This window comes from Salvelinus alpinus, chromosome 11 (genome assembly GCF_045679555.1).
Source record: "Salvelinus alpinus chromosome 11, SLU_Salpinus.1, whole genome shotgun sequence".
NCBI classification, from domain to species: Eukaryota; Metazoa; Chordata; class Actinopteri; order Salmoniformes; family Salmonidae; genus Salvelinus; species Salvelinus alpinus.
Genome location: NC_092096.1, coordinates 22,724,428 through 22,748,311, shown reverse-complemented (window position 1 = coordinate 22,748,311; position 23,884 = coordinate 22,724,428). Strand labels below are relative to the sequence as shown.

The following is a 23,884-nucleotide window of genomic DNA, read 5'->3' as shown; positions in this document are numbered from 1 at the left end:
TACACAGTAATGTACTTTAGCCATAGGCAGCGAAGAGCTCTTTACTTCCAGATCAATCTCCATAATATAAAGACATCCCATGACTGGGTCCCAATGGAGAGGGCTTGTGTGGGTCCTGATCCACCAGAATACCTGGTGCAGAACCAGAGGGTCGTGCCGAACTGGAACGGGACAGCACATGCATATACACACACACACACAGAAAACAGACACTAGTGTACACACTCCAAAGAGTAATTTCCCAGAATGCTGTTGTCTGCATCATAGCCACACACAAACTTCCTCTCTTTATTGCTGTGCAATCAGGGGAGGGTTTGGTACTACAGATGTGAAAAACATGGTGAGAAGTACCTCCACCTACACCTTCTGTACAGGCCACGTTCCAATCCCTTTTACACCCTGCCCTGGAACTTCACTCAGCATTCAGAGCAGGAGACATTCCTGTGGTAGCTGACCTGAGGGCTTCAGTCCAACAGGACCTTCATAACTGACTCTCTGTTGTGGTTCTCTCATGAGTAAACTTCAGACATGATAGTGATTCATGACATATGAACAAATACTTGAAACCTGTGATAATTAGTGGTTCTTCATTTCAAAGTCAATGTTTGTCAGATGCTTTCAGACCTCAGTGGTTTAGTCCGGGATTAATTTTGTAATGAACTAGGAGATCACTTTAACAATGGAGAATGTCTTTAGTTATTTGATTAGGGGCGGGACTTCAAAATGGCATCTTGAACAGAAGGCAGTTGATAGGTAAATAGGACAGAAACATTTCCATAACATAAAAGACACTTACTTCCTTGTTGTCCATAAAACTTCACTACAAATTCATTGAGTCCGCTGAGGATCGTGACTTCGTGCTTGCTCTCGATGCTGTGTTGAAGGAGGTTAAGGATAATGGATATTGGACACACTGGATTTGAATTACAAAACAACCTGAAACGCTAGCGGAGGTGGCTGCAGCTAAATAAATAATACAAATCTCTCATTTCTCTTTGTTTTGGGTCACAGAAATGTTTGACCTCATTAATATGATAATGCGCCTGCTGATGAGGAAACGCTTTCTCTGTGGAATGTCACCACAAGCTTCCTCACAATGGAGTGGAGGAGAGAACACTATAAACGGGTTGGTCGTTTAGCAACAAAACCGACACGTGCGCAACTATGGACCAAAACTGACGGGTTGGCTTAGATTGTTGACAACATGTAAACTATGTTTATATTTGGGGAGGCAGGTAGCCTAGTGGTTGGAGCGTTGGGCCAGTAACCGAAAGGTTGCTGGATCGAATTCCTGAGCTGACAAGGTAAAAATCTGCCCCTGAACAAGGCAGTTAACCCACTATTCTCCGGTAGGCCGTCATTGTAAATAAGAATTTGTTCTTAACTGACTTACCTAGTTAAATAAAGGTTAAATAAAATACAAATATTTAGTCTCCATTGTTTATTGAAAACAAATACATTTGCAAAATGAGCACTTGTCTCAAACACTTTGTTACAGTTGGTTTGCTAGCTAGCGAATTTTTGCCAAATTAGCATAGAGGTGACAGTCAAAACACCTCAATACAAGACATGGTATCAAGAACAAGATGGAACTAGCTGAAACGAGCCACCTACGATTCTCCACATGGTAGCTTGTCATTGTAGCTAGCTATTTGGCCATCCAAAACCATAACACAGCCTTCCCCCCCATTTAAGCATGTGCATCGTTGTCAGCTAACTGGTCTATCCGACCTCTCTCCGTCTCTCCCGCTCAATGAGAAGAGAATAGCTTGTAAGAGGTAATGATAACCAATCAAAGGGAACAAAATCCACTGAGGCTTTCCTCGACTACCCTCTGTTCTGTCAGTACGTCTATGAAATCAACGTCAACAATTAGCTGGATTATTACGTTTCCTTCATATCCACACGTGCGCGACATGCCACCCACACACCTCTGCTGATCCATCCACTCAAACCACTATTATCTAATAGCCCTCTTATTTCTGTTGTTATCTCTAGTGTCACCATTCTCCAGGAAAGAGAGCCCAACCACCAGGGCCATCAAATCAGACTACAGTTTTCAAAACACACACCCCCCCTCACTAGTCAACATGATATAGTACAGACAGGAAGACAGTAAGACCCAGAGAGAGCTGCTTTTACCACGCCGCTACTGTTGTCAACCTGGCCTTTTACCACGCCGCTACTGTTGTCAACCTGGCCTTTTACCACGCCGCTACTGTTGTCAACCTGGCCTTTTACCACACCGCTACTGTTGTCAACCTGGCCTTTTACCACACTGCTACTGTTCTCATCTGGGGGCTAGGAGCAGTTTACAGCACATATACACACACACACATATTTTTTTAACCTTTAACTAGGCAAGTCAGTTAAGAACAAATTCTAATTGACAATGACAGCCTAGGAACAGTTGGTTAAATGCCTTGTTCAGGGACAGAACGACAGATTTTTACCTTGTCAGCTTGGGGATTTGATCTAGCAAACTTTCGTTTACTGGCCCAACACTCTAACCACTAGGCTTCCTGCTGCCCCATAAGTCAAGCTCTGCAGATCTACAACACGTTTCAATAGAGAGTGAGAATCAAATGCTTCCAACAACTGGTGTTCTGTTGCTTTGTGTGGTGTTGTCTTTTACCGGTTATCTAAAGGGATTATGAGATTTGCCAATCTCTAGCCTGGTCCATAATCTGTATCTTTAGCCAACAGTCCTGGTGCTATTGTTGTCCTGCCATACATGACATGTTTTACAATAGTCAGAGCTGGCGGCTGAATCAAGAGTGGCACATACAGATCTGGGACTAGGCTTGTGTTTTTCATGTGTTTGACTCCCTCATCTGGAGTGTGACATACCCATTTAAATTCTATTCCAAAGAGACGTTGGATAATCTGCCAGTCTTCAGGTGGATCTCTCCTCTTCTGGCCATTTAATGCCCACGACTCCAGATACACCAAGTTAATTACAGTAATCACTGAGGATTTCTTCCCAAATGGCACCCTATTCCATATATAGTGCACTACTTGGTCAAAAGTAGTGTACTATGTAGGGAATAGGGTGCCCCCTACCCCTTAGCACAACTGGTTAAGAAAAGGATATCCCCCATCTCCCGTTACCACTCAGTACAGTATGGGGTCATGTTATCCCCCATCTCCCGTTACCACTCAGTACAGTACGGGGTCATGTTATCCCCCATCTCCCGTTACCACTCAGTACAGTATGGGGTCATGTTATCCCCCATCTCCCGTTACCACTCAGTACAGTATGGGGTCATGTTATCCCCCATCTCCCGTTACCACTCAGTACAGTATGGGGTCATGTTATCCCCCATCTCCCGTTACCACTCAGTACAGTATGGGGTCATGTTATCCCCCATCTCCCGTTACCACTCAGTACAGTATGGGGTCATGTTATCCCCCATCTCCCGTTACCACTCAGTACAGTACGGGGTCATGTTATCCCCCATCTCCCGTTACCACTCAGTACAGTACGGGGTCATGTTATCCCCCATCTCCCGTTACCACTCAGTACAGTACGGGGTCATGTTATCTCCCATCTCCCGTTACCACTCAGTACAGTATGGGGTCATGTTATCCCCCATCTCCCGTTACCACTCAGTACAGTATGGGGTCATGTTATCCCCCATCTCCCGTTACCACTCAGTACAGTATGGGGTCATGTTATCCCCCATCTCCCGTTACCACTCAGTACAGTATGGGGTCATGTTATCCCCCATCTCCCGTTACCACTCAGTACAGTATGGGGTCATGTTATCCCCCATCTCCCGTTACCACTCAGTACAGTATGGGGTCATGTTATCCCCCATCTCCCGTTATCACTCAGTACAGTATGGGGTCATGTTATCCCCCATCTCCCGTTATCACTCAGTACAGTATGGGGTCATGTTATCCCCCATCTCCCGTTACCACTCAGTACAGTATGGGGTCATGTTATCCCCCATCTCCCGTTACCACTCAGTACAGTATGGGGTCATGTTATCCCCCATCTCCCGTTATCACTCAGTACAGTATGGGGTCATGTTATCTCCCATCTCCCGTTATCACTCAGTACAGTATGGGGTCATGTTATCTCCCATCTCCCGTTACCACTCAGTACAGTATGGGGTCATGTTATCCCCCATCTCCCGTTACCACTCAGTACAGTATGGGGTCATGTTATCCCCCATCTCCCGTTACCACTCAGTACAGTATGGGGTCATGTTATCCCCCATCTCCCGTTACCACTCAGTACAGTATGGGGTCATGTTATCCCCCATCTCCCGTTACCACTCAGTACAGTATGGGGTCATGTTATCCCCCATCTCCCGTTACCACTCAGTACAGTATGGGGTCATGTTATCCCCCATCTCCCGTTACCACTCAGTACAGTATGGGGTCATGTTATCCCCCATCTCCCGTTACCACTCAGTACAGTATGGGGTCATGTTATCCCCCATCTCCCGTTACCACTCAGTACAGTATGGGGTCATGTTATCCCCCATCTCCCGTTACCACTCAGTACAGTATGGGGTCATGTTATCCCCCATCTCCCGTTACCACTCAGTACAGTATGGGGTCATGTTATCCCCCATCTCCCGTTACCACTCAGTACAGTATGGGGTCATGTTATCCCCCATCTCCCGTTACCACTCAGTACAGTATGGGGTCATGTTATCCCCCATCTCCCGTTACCACTCAGTACAGTACGGGGTCATGTTATCCCCCATCTCCCGTTACCACTCAGTACAGTACGGGGTCATGTTATCCCCCATCTCCCGTTACCACTCAGTACAGTGTCATGTTATCCCCCATCTCCCGTTACCACTCAGTACAGTGTCATGTTATCCCCCATCTCCCGTTACCACTCAGTACAGTATGGGGTCATGTTATCCCCCATCTCCCGTTACCACTCAGTACAGTACGGGGTCATGTTATCCCCCATCTCCCGTTACCACTCAGTACAGTACGGGGTCATGTTATCCCCCATCTCCCGTTACCACTCAGTACAGTACGGGGTCATGTTATCCCCCATCTCCCGTTACCACTCAGTACAGTATGGGGTCATGTTATCCCCCATCTCCCGTTACCACTCAGTACAGTATGGGGTCATGTTATCCCCCATCTCCCGTTACCACTCAGTACAGTATGGGGTCATGTTATCCCCCATCTCCCGTTACCACTCAGTACAGTATGGGGTCATGTTATCCCCCATCTCCCGTTACCACTCAGTACAGTACGGGGTCATGTTATCCCCCATCTCCCGTTACCACTCAGTACAGTGTCATGTTATCCCCCATCTCCCGTTACCACTCAGTACAGTATGGGGTCATGTTATCCCCCATCTCCCGTTGCCACTCAGTACAGTATGGGGTCATGTTATCCCATCTCACATCATCCAGAGATTTTAGTCTACATCCCACTCTAGTACATTTGAGCTAGATTCATCACAGAGAGATTACCCACTGCTGGCTGAGGGGGGGAGAATGCTAGAGAAGAGAGCGGGGGGGCTAGAGAAGCGAGAGCGGGGGCGGGCTAGAGAAGAGAGCGCGCAAGGGGGCTAGAGAAGAGAGCGGGGGGGCTAGAGAAGCGAGAGCGGGGGCGGGCTAGAGAAGAGAGCGCGCAAGGGGTCTAGAGAAGAGAGCGCGGGGGGTCTAGAGAAGAGAGCAAGGGGGCTAGAGAAGAGAGCAAGGGGGCTAGAGAAGAGAGCAAGGGGGCTAGAGAAGAGAGCTAGAGAAGAGAGCAAGGGGGCTAGAGAAGAGAGCAAGGGGGCTAGAGAAGAGAGCAAGGGGGCTAGAGAAGAGAGCAAGGGGGCTAGAGAAGAGAGCTAGAGAAGAGAGCTAGAGAAGAGAGCTAGAGAAGAGAGCTAGAGAAGAGAGCAAGGGGGCTAGAGAAGAGAAAAGCAGCAAAAGAGAAAGGAAGAGGGAGAAAAAAAGAGAGAGTGATTCAAACAGAGAGCCATCATGTTCTGACTCACAGCAGCAGCTGGCTGTGGATCCTGACAGAGTAGGCTGGGATCCCATTAGTGGAGTAGTGACCCACCCCCAAAGGGTTAAATCAAACTGAAGGTTATTTTAAGCTCTGCGGAACATGCAAGGGCAGATTGAGTGAGTCCCGACATGTCACAAGAAGTGTTGCTCTCAGAAAGGAAGTACTGTAGTGTGTTGGGTAGCAACCGATAGCCATTTTGGATGACACAATTTCAAAACAAGGCTTTGACAGTCTAATACAACACAGACATCAGTTGATTTGATGAAGTTAAAGGAAACAGTAGCCAGCCAGCAATACAGCTAACACGCTGACCACACCGCTTGCGTCACAAAATACATCTTCACATACATGTTACTCAATCATTGCAGCCACACTGCTCATGCGCATCTGCGTAGCCAGGCGCTAAATTAGAACTTGGTTTCATTTGTGACGCTTGACTCGCTGCAAGTCCCGCCTCTCGTTGTTTTGTTTAGGAGCATATACCCACGTGCCATCTCATTGGTTATTAGGAGCATATACCCACGTTGGTGATTGAAAGAATAAAAATATATATTTTATCCCTTTATCTCTCCAATGTTGTGGTATCCAATTGGTAGTTACAGTCTTGTCTCATCGCTGCAACTCCCGTACGGACGACTCGGGAGAGTTGAAGGTCGAGAGCCGTGCGTCCTCCGAAACACAACCAAGCCGCACTGCTTCATGACCCAATGCCCACTTAACCTGGAAGCCAGCCGCACCAGTGTGTAGGAGGAAACACCGTACACCTGGCGACCGTGTCAGCATGCACTACACCCGTCCCGCCACAGGAGTTGCTAGTGCGCGATGGGACAAGGACATACCTGCCGGCCAAACCTTCCCCTAAACCGGACGCTGTGCCAATTGTGCGCCTCACAATGGGTCTCCCGGTCGCGGCCGGCTGCAACAGTGCCTGGACTCAAACCCAGAATCTCTAATGGCACAGCTAGCACTGTGATGCAGTGCTTTAGACCACTGCACCAGTGGAGAGGCCGGGTGATGGAAAGACGAACTGAAGTTCACACTCCAGTCGGTAGTGGTAATGCACATTAAAGGTGGTTGCCAACCGTCATATCAAGTCCAAAGACGCTTGAAGGACGAGAGATTACTAGAAACGGACTCTGTTGACCCTTTTAACTGTCAAATTTAACTGTAAAATAACAGCCCAATGTTTATATCCCAGGACAACAGCAAGCTAGCTAGCTAACTTACCATAAATGTTTAATGCTTTTCGACCTGTCCCCAAATGAATATCGTTGATTCAGAGTATTGATATTTCAACCTGCGTGTCCTGATCGCGTCTGGTGTGGGGGGGACAAAATCAACATGCGAGTGATGGCGCGTGTGCGGTCTGATCAGCATGTCAGCCTAGTACTTATCCTTTAACGAGGACACAATGTACACACTTATGAGTAGCCACTATTGACAAAACAAACCCTTCATGTGCTGTACCTGTCTATAGGAGTCTGTCTGAACACAATTCAAGACAAGGGATCAATATGGTTGTTTTATCAGAAAGCTCAGGCCTACTCTTTGTCTTTATCTCCATGTTAATCCAGCCTTCATGTCAGGGGAATCTACCAGTAGGGAATTACTAGTGTTTACTAGGAGACAAAAGTTCCCCTTGAGGATGGGAAAGGGACGTGTTGAAGGGTAGTGAGGAGGAGAAGGGGGTTAGGGTTATTAAATGGGGTTGAGTCAGCAGTAGTGACCAGCAGACGCCTCACAGACTAACTGACACTGGGCATATTGAGCACGGCCACTAAACAGGTGATAGAGCTACATCTCCTACAGAGCAGAGTCGGCCTGCCAACACCAGCCCTGCCTGGCCCAATCACACGTGGCAGAGGACCTACTGTCTTTGTCTGGTCACACACACACGACATGAACACAAAACACACACGACATGAACACAAAACACACGAAACCTGCATACACAAAAACTAAAAATACATTCACACAGCAAGAAACACACACTCTCTCTCTGCCTCCATACCCAGTGGCCTGTGAACGAACCCGTCCGCCGATGGATTCAAGGGTCTCACCGTCCGTCATGATTTAGTAACAGTTTTACAGTCAGATCCCACTGTTTTTTTTATATTGAGACAGCCCAGGAAGCTGTGTAGCAGTTTATTCACTCATTCTTCCTGGCCAGAAAATAAAACCATGTCATTGTCAACTCCACACACACAGTGATGTGAGGGCAGCTCAGGTGTTAAGAGGGTGTTGGGCTACTAACCTGCCTAAACTCCAACTGTTACACTGACTGATGCAGCAGAAGACAGTTGGCTATACAGCCTGACAGCTACTAAAACAGAGGGAGATGAGCAGGTTTACCTTGCCTCTCAAGCCCTACTGCAATTTACTAACAATTCCATACGAACTTCCACTAACTCCAGTTTGACATATGTCATGATGGTGACACAGGAGAAGCAGTTGCTAACTCACCCTATCCTTCCTTTCATCCCTCCTGTTTTCTCCCATCTCGTCACTAGGCACCCCTCCATCCCCCCACCTGGGATCTGCATAGATTTAATCATAATCTGCAGAGGGCCATTAGGTCAATATCCCATTACGCACACACATAATCTAATACCTCAGGGGCCCAATCAATCGGCTTCCCTGTGAGACAACAGACATGTTTTTTAATGTATTCTGTTTGGACACTCACCAACACTGGTTTGGTCTGGTCTAGACATCACATCTTGCCTAAGGGCCTAGCCCCTCAGGCCATTCTGACCAATACTATCGTCCCTCTCTGACTCACCCGGAGTAAAAATATCCCCGGAGCAAAAAGACTGAAAACAAACACGATAATTATCATAAATGGCTATGTGCTGTAACGTGGTGTAACCACTCAAACATTTTCCCACTTTAGAAAGCAAAGTAATGGGAAAGTTATTCAGAGACCTGACACGACATTGGCTGAACACTGAGGTGAAGTGAAGTCAGCTCTCTTCAAGAGGAATGCAGACCAGACAAAAACATCTCCTGATCGAACTCCCACCAACATAAACAGACAAAAGAAAGATGGCTGTCCCATGCTGTGGAGTGTATCAGGCCCTCTTCCAAATTCTTGCAGAGCCAAGATATTTATAAAAAAAAAAAGAAGAAAAAAAAAAAGAAAAGAGAAAGACAGACAGAGAGACAGAGAGAGAGCGAGATCATCCTGGTGAATGCTGACCTAGCCTCACGGCAGATCTGGTGATCATAACAAATCCAAATGACATCACAGCACACTGCAAGGCCGATGGCTACAGTGATGTCACAGTGTGTGAGTGAGAAGAGGATGATGATGAACCATAAAGGTGCTGAGAGAGCAGAGCAGAGGCCAAGGGCTGGCAGGCAGCATACTCCTCCCTCCATTAATGCCAGGGCTCCAGCAGGGCTCTGGTGAAAGGTAGTGCACTATGTAGGGAATAGGGCTCCAGTAGAGCTCTGGTAAAAAGTAGTGCACTATGTAGGGAATAGGGTGCCATTTGGAACACTGTACCACTTTACACCGGCCATGTGCGGCAGGACAAATATTTACCAACTACCCATGCAATGGTCAGCTCATTAATTACCCCCTGATTACCTGCCTACATGGATTACCTACATTATTTGTGCTTGATTGAGCTTGCCTGGCTTAAAGGACCAAGAGAATAGACCCAAAACAGCAAACCCTTCCCATCTTGCACTCCAGGCAGGATAGAGCAAATGACTATTTGAAAGGGTGAACTCAGATGCCCTTCTCAGATGTGCACCGGCACCTTTCACCAATGTTCACTGGTGAATAGTGCTTCTGAACACAGGCACGTACACACCCCCTCTCTCTCTGGGCCCCAATGTGCAATCAAAGGCCTTGCAGATGAAAGGCAGGAAACAAAGAAGTCCTTAAGGGTGAGGAGGAAGACGGAGAGAGAAAGAACTAGAGAAAGACGCAAGTTCAAAAAAGAAGAGCCAATATTAGGACACAGAGTGCTGAACTACACAAAAATAAGCCAGCAACAATGCTGTCCTTTCTCACATGACAGGTCCACTCTCTGACATAGGGCATTATAGAGAGAGAGAAAGACAGAAAGAAAGTGTTGCCATGTGCCAATGCCAAGCAGGATTACTGTGAGTGACCTCACTACACTGAGTCTAGGAACACAAAACACAACACAGACTACCAGTATGGCATGGCAACAGTCCTCGACCGAGGCCACGGCAAGACGAGGAAAAGTAGGGCCGTTCCGAGCGTGATTAAATCTGCTCGCCGCCAAACTAAAACTCCCCATAGTACACCAGCAGGAAACTCCAGTGACCTGCTCCTCTCTCCCCCCGCCCTGATCTATCACTTCATCCGCCCTTATTGCTCATTAACTCCTTATTGAATCACGGACATGACTGCAGCTGTTAGCTGGAGAGTTAGCCAAGCATTAGCCTGCACTGACAGAGCTGGGTTCACAGAGCTAGCAGCCTCTGGAGTATATAGGCCTTGTGCCTTCACAGGCTTCAAGGGTGGTAGCATAGCCAAACTCCTGAGGAGCCACCAAGTCAGCCATTTTACTTTCATCAACACTTAGAGACCCACTGGCTCCAGGTTATCTACAAGTCTCTGCTAGGTAAAGCCCCGCCTTATCTCAGCTCACTGGTCACCATAGCAGCACCCACCCGTAGCACGCGCTCCAGCAGGTATATCTCACTGTTCATCCCCAAAGCCAAGTCTTCCTTTGGCCACCTTTCCTTCCAGTTCTCTGCTGCCAATGACTGGAATGAACTGCAAAAATCACTGAAGCTGGAGACTCATATCTCCCTCACTAGCTTTAAGTACCAGTTGTCAGAGCAGCTCACAGATCACTGCACCTGTGCATAGCCCATCCAACTACCTCATCCCCATACTGTATTCATCTATCTATCTTGCTCCTTTGCACCCCATTATCTCTACTTGCACATTCATCTTCTGCACATCTACCATTCCAGTGTTTAATTGCTATATTGTAATTACTTCGCCACCATGGCCTATTTATTGCCTTACCTCCCTTATCCTACCTCCTTCGCACACACTGTATATAGACTTTTCTACTGTATTATTGACTAAGTTTGTTTATTCCATGTGTAACTCTGTGTTGTTGTATGTGTCGAACTGCTTTGCTTTATCTTGGCCAGGTCGCAGTTACAAATGAGAACTTGTTCTCAACTAGCCTACCTGGTTAAATAATGGTGAAATATATATATTTTTTAAGACAGGCTGTCTTGAATGAATCGCAAAAAACGTGAAAGTTAAAGACCAGTTACTGAGACAGGCTATTAGGCTTTTGCTTTAAGAGCAGCAAAGCAATTAGCCTAAGCAATGTCAATGTAACAAACTTGGAAATCAGGTTGTGAAAAGGCCATATCATTGAAGTGCTAGGTGTTGTCGTCCTCCCTCCTCCACTCCCTGGTCTGCAGTGATAAGTGAATGCAGGTGGGGTGCCACGGTAGGAGGGAGTGAGACTGCTGCAGCCTTTCACCAGCTGTTCCCACTTCCCTTTCCTGCCCTCGCCTCAGGGAAGGGTTTTGTGTCGACTTTTACTCACTGTCCCAACACTCCTCCAACACTGCTCTGGGGCTTCTCAACTGGAGCCCTGTTGTGCAGGACAACTCCAGTCTCTTAGACTAGAGCTGCATCCCATGGGGCTAGTTTTAAAAGTAGTGCACTACGTAGGGAATAGAGTGAGATTTGGGACGCAGCCTGGGGCTTCCCACCACCCATTCAGTAACCCCAAGCCTAAATTGTAACTTCGATGATCGTATAGCTTTTGGCCTAGAATAAACCAAGTTGCCACTTAGTTGTTCTCCATTTCCTCCCAATTCAGTATTGAAAAGGAGCAGCAAAATCTAATCCAAAAGGAAACAGTCTAAAACCAACACCGGAGTCAAATAAACGGGAAAGACTGAGGAGAAACATGTCTATTCATCTGAAGGACAGGGTATGACGGCATTTCTCTACAGTACAGGGGGTTTTACATGACCAGATGGTCAGGCACACTTAGATTTTTCTTGTACAAATCCCAAATATACACTACTGTTCAAAAGTTTGGGGTCACTTAGAAATGTCCTTGTTTTTGAAAAGCAAATGTTTTGTCCATTAAAATAACATCAAATTGATCAGAAATACAGTGTAGACAATGTTAATGGTGTAAATGACTATTGTAGCTGGAAACGGCTGACTTTTTATGGAATATCTACACAGGCGTAAAGAGGACCATTATCAGCAACCATCACTCCTGTGTTCCAATGGCACGTTGTGTTAGCTAATCCAAGTTTATCATTTTAAAAGGCTAATTGATCATCAGAAAACCCTTCTGCAATTATGTTAGCATAGCTGAAAACTGTTGTTCTGATTAAAGAAGCAATAATACTGGCCATCTTTAGACTAGTTGAGTATCTGGAGCATCAGCATTTGTGGGCTCGATTACAGGCTCAAAATGGCCAGAAACAAAAAACTTTCTTCTGAAACTCGTCAGTCTATTCTTGTTCTGGGAAATTAAGGCTATTCCATGCGAGAAATTGCCAAGACACTGAAGATCTGGTACAACGCTGTGTACTACTCCCTTCACAGAGCAGCGCAAACTGGCTCTAACCAGAATAGAAAGGAGTGGGTGGCCCCGGTGCACAACTGAGAAAGAGGACAAGTACATTTAGTGTCTAGTTTGAGAAACAGACGCCTCACAAGTCCTCAACTGGCAGCTTCATTAAATAGTACCCGCAAAACACCAGTCTCAACGTCAACAGTGAAGAGGAGACTGCGGGATGCGCTGTTCTGTGAAGGGAGTAGTACACAGCGCTGTACGAGATCTTCCGTTTTTACATTAACATTGTCTACACTGTATTTCTGATCAATTTGATGTTATTTTAAATGGACAAAAAAAAGTGATTTTCTTTCAAAAACAAGGACATTTCTAAGTGACCCAACTTTTGAATGGTAGTGTATACGTTTCCATCCAAGACTGGCAGTGAACTTCCTTCCTTAGCTTTGATGTGAATTGAATATGGCGACCTACAGTAACGTATAGGCCCATTTAGCTTTCTCCAGCACCAGTGACCTATAGAAGTCAACAAGTTAAGCTCAACAACATTTAAGGGACTGATTTCCCTACTTCCACTGGTCCTTGCATCTCAAAAGAAGTGGATATCACAGAGCTCATCTTCAAGACACTGGGACAGAGAAACATAATATGGTCTATTTAATTCTGTACCCTGAGACTAACTGTACAATACACAGCAATCTTACTAACTTGTCATCTAGCTTCAGGCATTCCAATTCTATTTAAATCTCATCTATAACCAACTGCATTTCCCCACTGAGGCATGTACGCCATGCTACGTGCTGGAGATGTACTGGTCGCAGACTCTACTATGGTACGTGCTGGAGATGTACTGGTCACAGACTCTACTATGGTACGTGCTGGAGATGTACTGGTCACAGACTCTACTATGGTACGTGCTGGAGATGTACTGGTCACAGACTCTACTATGGTACGTGCTGGAGATGTACTGGTCACAGACTCTACTATGGTACGTGCTGGAGATGTACTGGTCACAGACTCTACTATGGTACGTGCTGGAGATGTACTGGTCACAGACTCTACTATGGTACGTGCTGGAGATGTACTGGTCACAGACTCTACTATGGTACGTGCTGGAGATGTACTGGTCACAGACTCTACTATGGTACGTGCTGGAGATGTACTGGTCACAGACTCTACTATGGTACGTGCTGGAGATGTACTGGTCACAGACTCTACTATGGTACGTGCTGGAGATGTACTGGTCACAGACTCTACTATGGTACGTGCTGGAGATGTACTGGTCACAGACTCTACTATGGTACGTGCTGGAGATGTACTGGTCACAGACTCTACTATGGTACGTGCTGGAGATGTACTGGTCACAGACTCTACTATGGTACGTGCTGGAGATGTACTGGTCACCGACTCTACTATGGTACGTGCTGGAGATGTACTGGTCACAGACTCTACTATGCTACGTGCTGGAGATGTACTGGTCACAGACTCTACTATGGTACGTGCTGGAGATGTACTGGTCACAGACTCTACTATGGTACGTGCTGGAGATGTACTGGTCACAGACTCTACTATGGTACGTGCTGGAGATGTACTGGTCTCCGACTCTACTATGGTACGTGCTGGAGATGTACTGGTCACAGACTCTACTATGGTACGTGCTGGAGATGTACTGGTCACAGACTCTACTATGGTACGTGCTGGAGATGTACTGGTCACACTCTACTATGGTACGTGCTGGAGATGTACTGGTCACAGACTCTACTATGGTAAGTGTTGGAGGTGTACTGGTCACCGACTCTACTATGGTACATGGTCACAGACTCTACTTTGGACGGGTCACACGTCTGGATATGGTTAAAAAACAACATGGAGTAATTAAGGAGAAGTGGATCCCCCTACTTTTGCTCCAGAGGCCCAAATGGCAACATGTTATCAGCAATATACATATATTTGTAATCAAATATCTCATGGTTCTCTCTTGAACCTCTGCAGCAGACATAGCCTACTATGGTAAGCAATGTGTTTGGAACATTAATCACTAAATTGCAGTATTGAATCGTGATATAGAATCGTGATACATCAGATTTTATTGGATGAAATTATATAGCGTATATGATTTGAGACTGCTAGACCAATTGATCCAGCCTTTCCCAGGCACTCTCTAGCAGCCAGGCCTAGAGAGACACACCCAGCCTGGTGATAGAGGCCTTGATAGTACCTCCCTGTCCCTGGTGGTACATCTACCCCTTGGGGTGGGGCTGTCTGTGACAGAGCTACATTACAAAACCACTAAAGGCTAAACCTGTGTGACCCAGAAACAACACTGACTAACAGAACAGTCCTGGGGCACGCACAGCATTGTGGAACATTCAGATAGAAATATGTTACGTAGAACAAACATGCCACTTTGACATGTAGAATAAGGAATCATGTCAGCTCATGTCATTTCTATCTGCAACAATCTACTAGTCTTCTTTCTTTGGATTACCTGCCATTTAGGGACCTACCTTCTGCAACAACGCAACATGTTTACCACAGCACAGGATCATGTCTGGGAACAGAGAGAGCTAGCTAGATCAGTGAGCTACACTACAGGCACTTTCCAGGGCCTAGCTCTCTCTCTTTGTCTCCTCTCTGGTGTGAAATCCCCCCCACTGCAGTAATAATGACTCCCTCCCTGAGTGAGCACTCCACGCCACTCTCCCCCTCACTAGATGAACTATCTATTTACAGAGCATTGCGCCACGTACGATCAAACAACCAAACCAGGCATCCATCCATATGCAGGCAGGCTTGTGATTGCATTACTTTGAATGGAGAGGGCTGAGAAAAACAAAACGCTAGGCGATTGCTTAAAGAGTGCTGCTCACTGTAGCTAAGAATAAAGGAGATGTGGACAGAGAGAAGACGTCTTTGGCAGCTTGTTGTGGGGTGGATACGGCTGTAGCTAGCAGCAGCCTTTGTCGGGGAGCTGGAAAGGGAGAGAAATTAATCATTGCACAAAAACACACACGACAGGGGCTGCTTTTAGTAAGCTGATCCAGGGAGAGCCACAGAGAGAGCTCCCCATCACCAGATACAGTCCAGGGAAGTGTTGATAGGACTGATTACTGTACAGATTAACTTCACTCTCATTCCACTTCTATTTAACCAGCTGATGGGCTATGGAGCACGCTGTAATAAGGTAACATTGCTATTCCAGAGAATGATTAACATGTAACCTAGTGTTTCAAACCATTGGACAGGACAAGCCATGTACACGCAGCAGCAACAGCAGCAGCAACAGCAGCAAATGTTGGGAGACAAAGACAGGAACTGGAGTCCATCTGTTCTTCTGAGACGACTCAGCCATGCGTGCAGGAAGCCTTTACAGTTAGCGCTGTGGGATTACAGAGGGCCTCAAATCTCCCACTGTCACAGATGCCCTGATCCAAGACCCTGGAAAACACAACCCGTCACTCAGGTCTGGGCTCCTGCTATAGAACCCTGAAACAGATTTACGAATCGTAACGAAGACCGTTACAAATATCGACCAATGCGAAAACAAGACGGTAGGCTGTGGGGGTCTAATGTTTGAAAGTGTAAAACAGCATCACAAATGTAATAATACAGCAGGGTAAATATGACTTACTATTATACCCAATAGGCCTTTCTCATTGTCCCCACTGAATCAACAGGAGCCTTTTCTCCTTGTCTCAGTCACCACACAAAACCACTGGCTCCTTCCCTACAGTGTGCCAGCAATCTAGTTAGTGCAGGCCTGTAACAAAGGGGCCATGCAGTGAAGGACCTGTTCAATGTGGCATCACATGGACTGACACAGCAGCAGAGGGAGGGACGGGGGTCACACGGTTCCTGTAAGGGCAGACAAAGGCGTGCTGATGAGGGCCGGATGTCAGACGAGGGGGCACAACGGGGCCAAACCCAGGACAGCTAAAGCCCAGAATTGGTATTCCACTCAGTGACTGCCTGATTGACTCATTGCTTGGGATGTGTGTGCAGTGGAATGGGACCCACACACTGTCTAACAAGAAGGGAAGCGTTCCTGCCAGCCCAACCCTTCACTTCTGGGGTCACTTCAGCAAAGACACAATGTACCACATGCACACAGACCACCTCACCCAATGGACCCCTTCCCCCACGCACAAAAAGATGCTGAGTTGAGTGACGGACCTTGAGGCAGGCGACTCCAGGAATGATGACGGATAACTCAGCCCAGCGAAGCACATGAAAACACAGCCCCAGGCTCCCATAGCACAACCTCCCTGAAGATTCACTGGCTGTCCGACATGCTTCAGAGAACCGCTATCCAATCACTTATTATGGGCTTTCAGTTGGGGATTCAGGCCCTATCCAGCCCAGCCTGAGAGAGGTTTAACCTTACACAACAATGTCTGGTTATGAATATCCATAATAATACAAATAAAATATCCATATCCTGATTAACTCTCAAGTAAGGAAAATGTGTCACTGACTCAGTACAACACAAGATGGGCAACATCAGAAAAAACGACGTAAGGAAGAAGTTCCCTACATGTTAAAGGGAACCTTCAGAAAAGTTATCTTCCCTTGTTGCGACTGTGAGCACAACTTCAAATCAAATCAAAGTTTATTTGTCACGTGCGCCGAATACAACAGGTGTAGACCTTACAGTGAAATGCTTACTTACAGGCTCTAACCAATAGTGCAAAAAAGGTGTTAGGTGAACAATAGGTAAGTAAAGAAATAAAACAATAGTAAAAAGACAGGCTATATACAGTAGCGAGGCTATATACAGTAGCGAGGCTACATACAGACACCGGTTAGTCAGGCTGATTGAGGTAGTATGTACATGTAGATATGGTTAAAGTGACTATGCATATATGATGAACGAAGAGTAGCAGTAGCGTAAAAGAGGGGTTGGTGGGTGGCGGGACACAATGCAGATAGCCCGGTTAGCCAATGTGCGGGAGCACTGGTTGGTCGGCCCAATTGAGGTAGTATGTACATGAATGTATAGTTAAAGTGACTATGCATATATGATAAACAGAGTAGCAGCAGTGTAAAAAGAGGGGTTGGGAGGGGCACACAATGCAAATAGTCTGGGTAGCCATTTGATTACCTGTTCAGGAGTCTTATGACTTGGGGGTAAAAACTGTTGAGAAGCCTTTTTGTCCTGGACTTGGCACTCCAGTACCGCTTGCCATGCGGTAGTAGAGAGAACAGTCTATGACTGGAGTGGCTGGGGTCTTTGACAATTTTTAGGGCCTTCTTAGCCCCAGTGATGTACTGGGCCGTACGCACTACCCTCTGTAGTGCCTTGCGGTCAGAGGCCAAGCAATTGCCGTACCAGGCAGTGATGCAACCAGTCAGGATGCTCTCGACGTTGCAGCTGTAGAACTTTTTGAGGATCTCAGTACCCATGCCAAATCTTTTTAGTTTCCTGAGGGGGAATAGGCTTTGTCGTGCCCTCTTCACGACTGTCTTGGTGTGTTTGGACCATTCTAGTTTGATGTTGATGTGGACACCAAGGAACTTGAAGCTCTCAACCTGCTCCACTACAGCCCTGTCGATGGGAATGGGGGCATGCTCGGTCCTCCTTTTCCTGTAGTTCACAATCATCTCCTTAGTCTTGGTTACATTGAGGGATATGTTGTTATTCTGGCACCACCCGGCCAGGTCTCTGACCTCCTCCCTATAGGCTGTCTCGTCATTGTCAGTGATCAGGCCTAACACTGTTGTGTCGTCTGCAAACTTAATGATGGTGTTGGAGTCGTGCCTGGCCAAGCAGTTGTGGGTGAATAGGGAGTACAGGAGGGGACTGAGCACGCACCCCTGTGGAGCTCCAGTGTTGAGGATCAGCGTGGCAGATGTGTTGCTACCTACCCTCATCACCTGGGGGCGGCACGTCAGGAAGTCCAGGATCCAGTTGCAGAGGGAGGTGTTTAGTCCCAGGATCCTTAGCTTAGTAATGAGCTTTGAGGGTACTATGGTGTTGAACGCTGAGCTGTAGTCAATGAATAACATTCTCACATAAGTGTTCCTTTTGTCCAGGTGGGAAAGGGCAGTGTGGAGTGCAATAGAGATTGCATCATCTGTGGATCTGTTTGGGCGGTATGCAAATTGGAGTGGTTTCTGGGATAATGGTGTTGATGTGAGCCATTACCAACCTTTCAAAGCACTTCATGGCTACGGACGTGAGTGCTACGGGTCTGTAGTCATTTAGGCAGGTTGCCTTTGTGTTCTTGGGCACAGGGACTATGGTGGTCTGCTTGAAATATGTTGGTATTACAGACTCAATCAGGGACATGTTGAAAATGTCAGTGAAGACACCTGCCAGTTGGTCAGCACATGCCCGGAGCACACGTCCTGGTAATCTGTCTGGCCCCGCAGCCTTGTGTATGTTGACCTGTTTAAAGGTCTTACTCATGTCGGCTACGGAGAGCGTGATCACAAAGTCATCCGGAACAGCTGATGCTATCATGCATGCCTCAGTGTAGCTTGCCTCGAAGCGAGCATAGAAGAAGTTTAGCTCGCCTGGTAGGCTCGTGTCACTGGGCAGCACGCGGCTGTGCTTCCCTTTGTAGTCTGTAATAGTTTGCAAGCCCTGCCACATAAGACGAGCGTCGGAGCCGGTGTAGTATGAATCAATCTTAACCCTATATTGACACTTTGCCTGTTTGATGGTTCGTCGCAGGGCATAGCAGGATTTCTTGTAAGCTTCCGGGTTAGAGTCCCGCACCTTGAAAGCTGCAGCTCTACCCTTTCAGTGCTTAGGGTTAAGTCTACTGTACCTTTGGAATACTAAGCTAAGTGTAGGCTACACCTATTCTCAATACTAAGTGTCTACCTTCAAATATAAAAATGGCTCACATATTTTTGTCCATGTGTTTAAGAACAAGAGGAAACTTTGTTCAACTCTCTCCAAGTCTTTTAAACCATAGTTTGTAGTCATTCCGTATAGCGACAGTGCTATAGATAATAGCCCATTGTACTCAGTTGGTTGTGAAGTCCTGGGGGCTTCCAGTTCAACAGCCAGGGTAAATGACAGAATAATGAGACTCTCTCAGGTCCTCACGAGCACCACTTCCTACACAAGTGCACCTTCACAGATCAATGCAAAGCCTACATGTTGTTGAAAAGATGCCTATCCAGTGAAGTACTGCCCAGGCAGGTGAAAGAGGAGTGAGGACACAGGGTTAGGCTTATTCCCACTACACGAGATGCTGAGAAAGAAAAATACCAGTCAACCAGTACAGTATGTCACCAATTAACTGGAAATATTCAAGCAGTCAGTGTAACTTAGCTATAACAGTCCCATATAACAGTAGATAGAAGTGGATTTATGTAGTAGATTATAGGTATTTCATGTTGCAGGGATTAGTGATGCAAGATCCATTGCCACTCAGACAGCAAGCGTTGATGTGGTGTGAGTGATCAAGAGGGAGACGGAAAAAGGGAAAGGAGAGAAACAGAAGATGGGGAGACAGAAGAGAAAAACAGAAGAGGGAGTGCGCCTACAGCAGCATGAAGTGTAACAAGACATTCCATACCTCTACTGGGACTGTTTCATTCAATCTGAAGGACAGACCTGACCTATTCCATGTTATGGAGGTAGGTGCCAACGTCACAGGCAGATCCCCATTTTGTTTTCTGTCTTAGGAAGAGTTTCAAACCCTATGCTACATGGCCAGGCCATTCTGACATGAAGTCCCTATTGAGCTTGCTCCAGATTTTTAAGCTCTCTTGTGCCGCAGCAAATTAAGCGTGTGGTTTGTTCTCGGCGTCAGTCAGCCCCATAAGAAGTCCCTCTCCAAAGCTGGTGTTAGTTTCGGGTTTTGGTTACATGGGGGAGGCTGTGGTGATCTGGAGCACAGAGGACTGTGCTGTGCTGCCTACTGCAGGGACACACTCCACACAAAACAGCTGCGCAGTTTCACTGACCCCAACCCCGCTAATACACAAACAAGGACAACTCAAGCGTAGATGGAGGTCCGCACAAGCGTGCCATGCATGCACACAAATAGCTTTTTTTCTTGAACATATGCCCCACACACAGGTCCTTGTATGTGATTGTGCAGGTGGCTTCCAGTAAGAGTAAACCTGCTCTGACCCGTCACAGACACAGTGACATCTTCAGAGAACAGTTGGGGTTCACTTCACAGCACTACACTCGTGCGTGCTCACAATACACTGTCATGGCTATCATGCAGGCTACAGACAAGAGGCGAAAACTAGCTGAAACAAATGCTGTTGCTAGAAGTGACCACTATCCACATTTAACTCCGGCAACTACACCCAATGACAAAATAAAAAAGCACAAGTAGGCTAAAAGCTTAACTAGAGCTGCAAAAGGTTCAGCAGCAAGTATTGACAAAGAAGCATTTTCACCCTACTAGAAAAAAACTGCCTTTGTTCAACAACTTTTTCCCTGCAGCACTTGTTTTTGTGACTCTCAGCGGAGGAAGGGCTTAGTGTTGTTTGTGGTTTTCTCCAACCCCTCCTCCTACCCCATATTTGAACAAGAACTGAGGTCACTCAATCAGCTGTTCCTAGTCCCACCCTCTACTGGTTTCCGGGTAGTAACAGACCTACCCAATCATTAAACTCCCTTCCACTGCAGGGCACACTGGGGACAAAAACAAAACTTGTTCTCCCCCCTCCTGAATCTTGCAGGGAACTTCAATAGGCCTAGAATATTTTTCAATAACTTTGCACTGCACTTTGGCATATACAACGAAAATGAACTTTAAAAAACAGTTTTGTAAATTGCCTTTGTTCTTTTCTTTGTAGATGTATAAAGGCAGAAAGCGATCTATAACAAAATGGGAACTCTCGAGTTGTTGTTGAAAGCAAAGTAAAGAATTAGACAGCACAACGCAAGTCCATGAAGCCCCACAATCCTAGATGGTTAAGCCGTAGTTCTCTAGCCAATGGTTCTTTAGTGGTTATCGAAATATGAGAATAACCTTTTCTGCAAACTATTCTATTCCGCAATGCAGCCATGTTATGATAGATACAAATCCAATATTTCTGCCTACCTAGCAAAGCATACTTAACAGCTAATCAAATAAAAAGATTGGTATTTTCGTGATAGATAAGTTATTCATAATTTAATAAAAAATAACAAAATAGCTAGCTATACTTCGAAAAGGACCAAATCTCAGATAGGGCTCGCGTTTAGTTTGCCTTTGAGACTCAGTGATAGTCGAAATAAAGCAGTTTTCATGTAGCGTTATGTAAACAAACGTGATAAGTCAACCTGAAAATGGAATAAAAAGTGCTTTAGCTAATAGCCTTCATGACCGCAGGCTTGAGTCTTAATCAATGTTCGTCATTTCGGTTCATAATACATACAATATATAAAAATCTTTAAGTTTAAATTGCATTTTCCACTAGGTAAGTTAAGATAGTTAGCTAGGTCAACTCGAGCAAAACAACAGGATGTCCGTTTGTGTAACGATAGCTAGCTAGCCGGACAATATTTTTTGATATGGGCTTATTAGCTACTGTAACCACGTCAAAAATACTGAGCTTTGTTTATACACCTGGCTGGTTTGAAAAAACAAACTAATTAACGTTATACTCCTTGTTCCAACATTTTAAATGGTTTAAAAACAAGATAGCTAAAGCTAACAAGCAGGTAATTAGCAACAAACTTGGCAACACATTCTATCGGTCTCTGTGCCTGGTCTGGTTAATTAGCTAACGTTAGCTAGGCATCATAGCTAACTGTGGCATGCAATTCATCAAGGTAACGTTAGCTAGCTACCTAAGCCAAGTTATCTACTGTAACGTTAGCTAGCTAGCATTAGAAATACACTTTTTTTTAAATAGACATAGTTAACGTTATTGCCATTAAACGTGAGCAATAATCAATGCTATTAATTTATTATACAAACTATGCATTTCAAGCAGCTGTCATTACTAGCCATCTGTAGCAAGATGGAAAACCACCGAAAAAATATCGCTAGCTAACTAGTGTAAAACGTTAGCAGCTAGCTTGAATTCTTCTGTTGTTTATGTTCTGAAAGGATACAGTTTCACCACGTCAGTATCCATTCGCCTTTTACCCGGACTTGGAGACGACATTTTTATATTCCACTGTAGACCACCAAGTCGTAAAGTGATGGCAGCTCAAACGTCTAGCTGTATTATCCCAAAGTTTACATTTGCTTTCGTCGCAAATGCGTATAACGAAATCTTTCCACGTCCCCTACTCTATCTGAAGCAACGTATAGCCCTTCTCTCTCGCTGCCTAGGTCTCACTGTCCTGAAGCTTCTGCTATCCCTCCGCCGATTGCGTCATATACACGAGACAAAAACGTCAACATAAATGGCAAAATTGTGTTAGTAGTCTTTACAGATTTATCAACGTAAAAATGTTTGATGGACAAGCTACCACAAAGCTAAGGTATTATTTTCACTATAGACTGAGATTTTAATATGAAAATAAAGTGTTTGCTTTAAAAAAATAAAAAAGTGGTAATGGCACTCCCTGTGAAATATCTCTCTCCCCCTGCCAGAACCCACCCCCCTTCTAATTTCCTTAATTTTGTGGCTAGAGTCAAATACTTTCTATGGTACACATCAGAGTAAAATACTTTCTTTTGAACAAACTTCACGTCAGGATAGGCAACCGAAATTAATAATGAATGTATGTGTGTTATATTAAACAGAGGAGAGAGTAAAATGTTGGCAAGCAATAAACATTTCAGAACAACTATGGCTGAATTATTATCCTTACACTTTCAAAAATATTAGTCGAATAAGACATGGGAGAGATGACGATTTTTGTCAGAGATTTATTCATAGACTAATACATATCAGTAGCGGATTTAGGTACAGGCGACATCTTGCCAGAGGCGGCACGGGGCGCCCGCACTCAGGGCGCTGAAGGGGGTTCGCCCAGGGCGCCATACAAGCTAGAACCGCCACATACACTTGAAACAAATAGCCAAAACGAAAACTGCTTAGCCAAATAGCCAAAACAAAAATGCTTTCTGCTACTAAGATCAGTGAAATGTAGGCTAAACTGACAACGGAGTGAAGAGCAGAAATCTCAACTAGCAAACAAGTTGCAGCAATGAAGAACTAGAATTCTGTCGGGGAGATTTTCGGCACAACACCGTTCTCACAAGGAGTATTCCATTACGTACCGTCAGACAGCAGGATCTCTTTCCCCACAGCCCAGTGCAAACTGCACATTGTGTAGTCCACCCGCAACCCCAATCCAGCCACACACACACACACACACACACACACACACACACACACACACACACACACACACACACACACACACACACACACAGCCTACTCATGAATCGCAAGGTCAAAGGCGCTGCAGAGGCAATTTTTTTTTACCGAAA

General features: G+C 45.8%; 1 protein-coding gene across 2 annotated transcripts in view; it reads right to left on the bottom strand.

Moving 5' to 3' along the window:
• ube2h (ubiquitin-conjugating enzyme E2H (UBC8 homolog, yeast)) overlaps window positions 1-22,796 on the bottom strand; it is a 34,131-nt gene extending 11,335 nt beyond the window's left edge. The window contains exons 1-2 of one of the 2 annotated variants that reach the window (XM_071332128.1): window positions 22,552-22,796; window positions 797-873 (exon numbers count right to left, since the gene is read on the bottom strand). In XM_071332128.1, the coding sequence (XP_071188229.1) occupies window positions 797-873; window positions 22,552-22,604 (130 nt within the window). In that variant the 5' untranslated portion in view covers window positions 22,605-22,796. The remainder of the gene's footprint in view (window positions 1-796; window positions 874-22,551) is intronic. The other variant, XM_071332129.1, reaches the window with a different exon arrangement.
• Window positions 22,797-23,884: the final 1,088 nt, after the last annotated feature.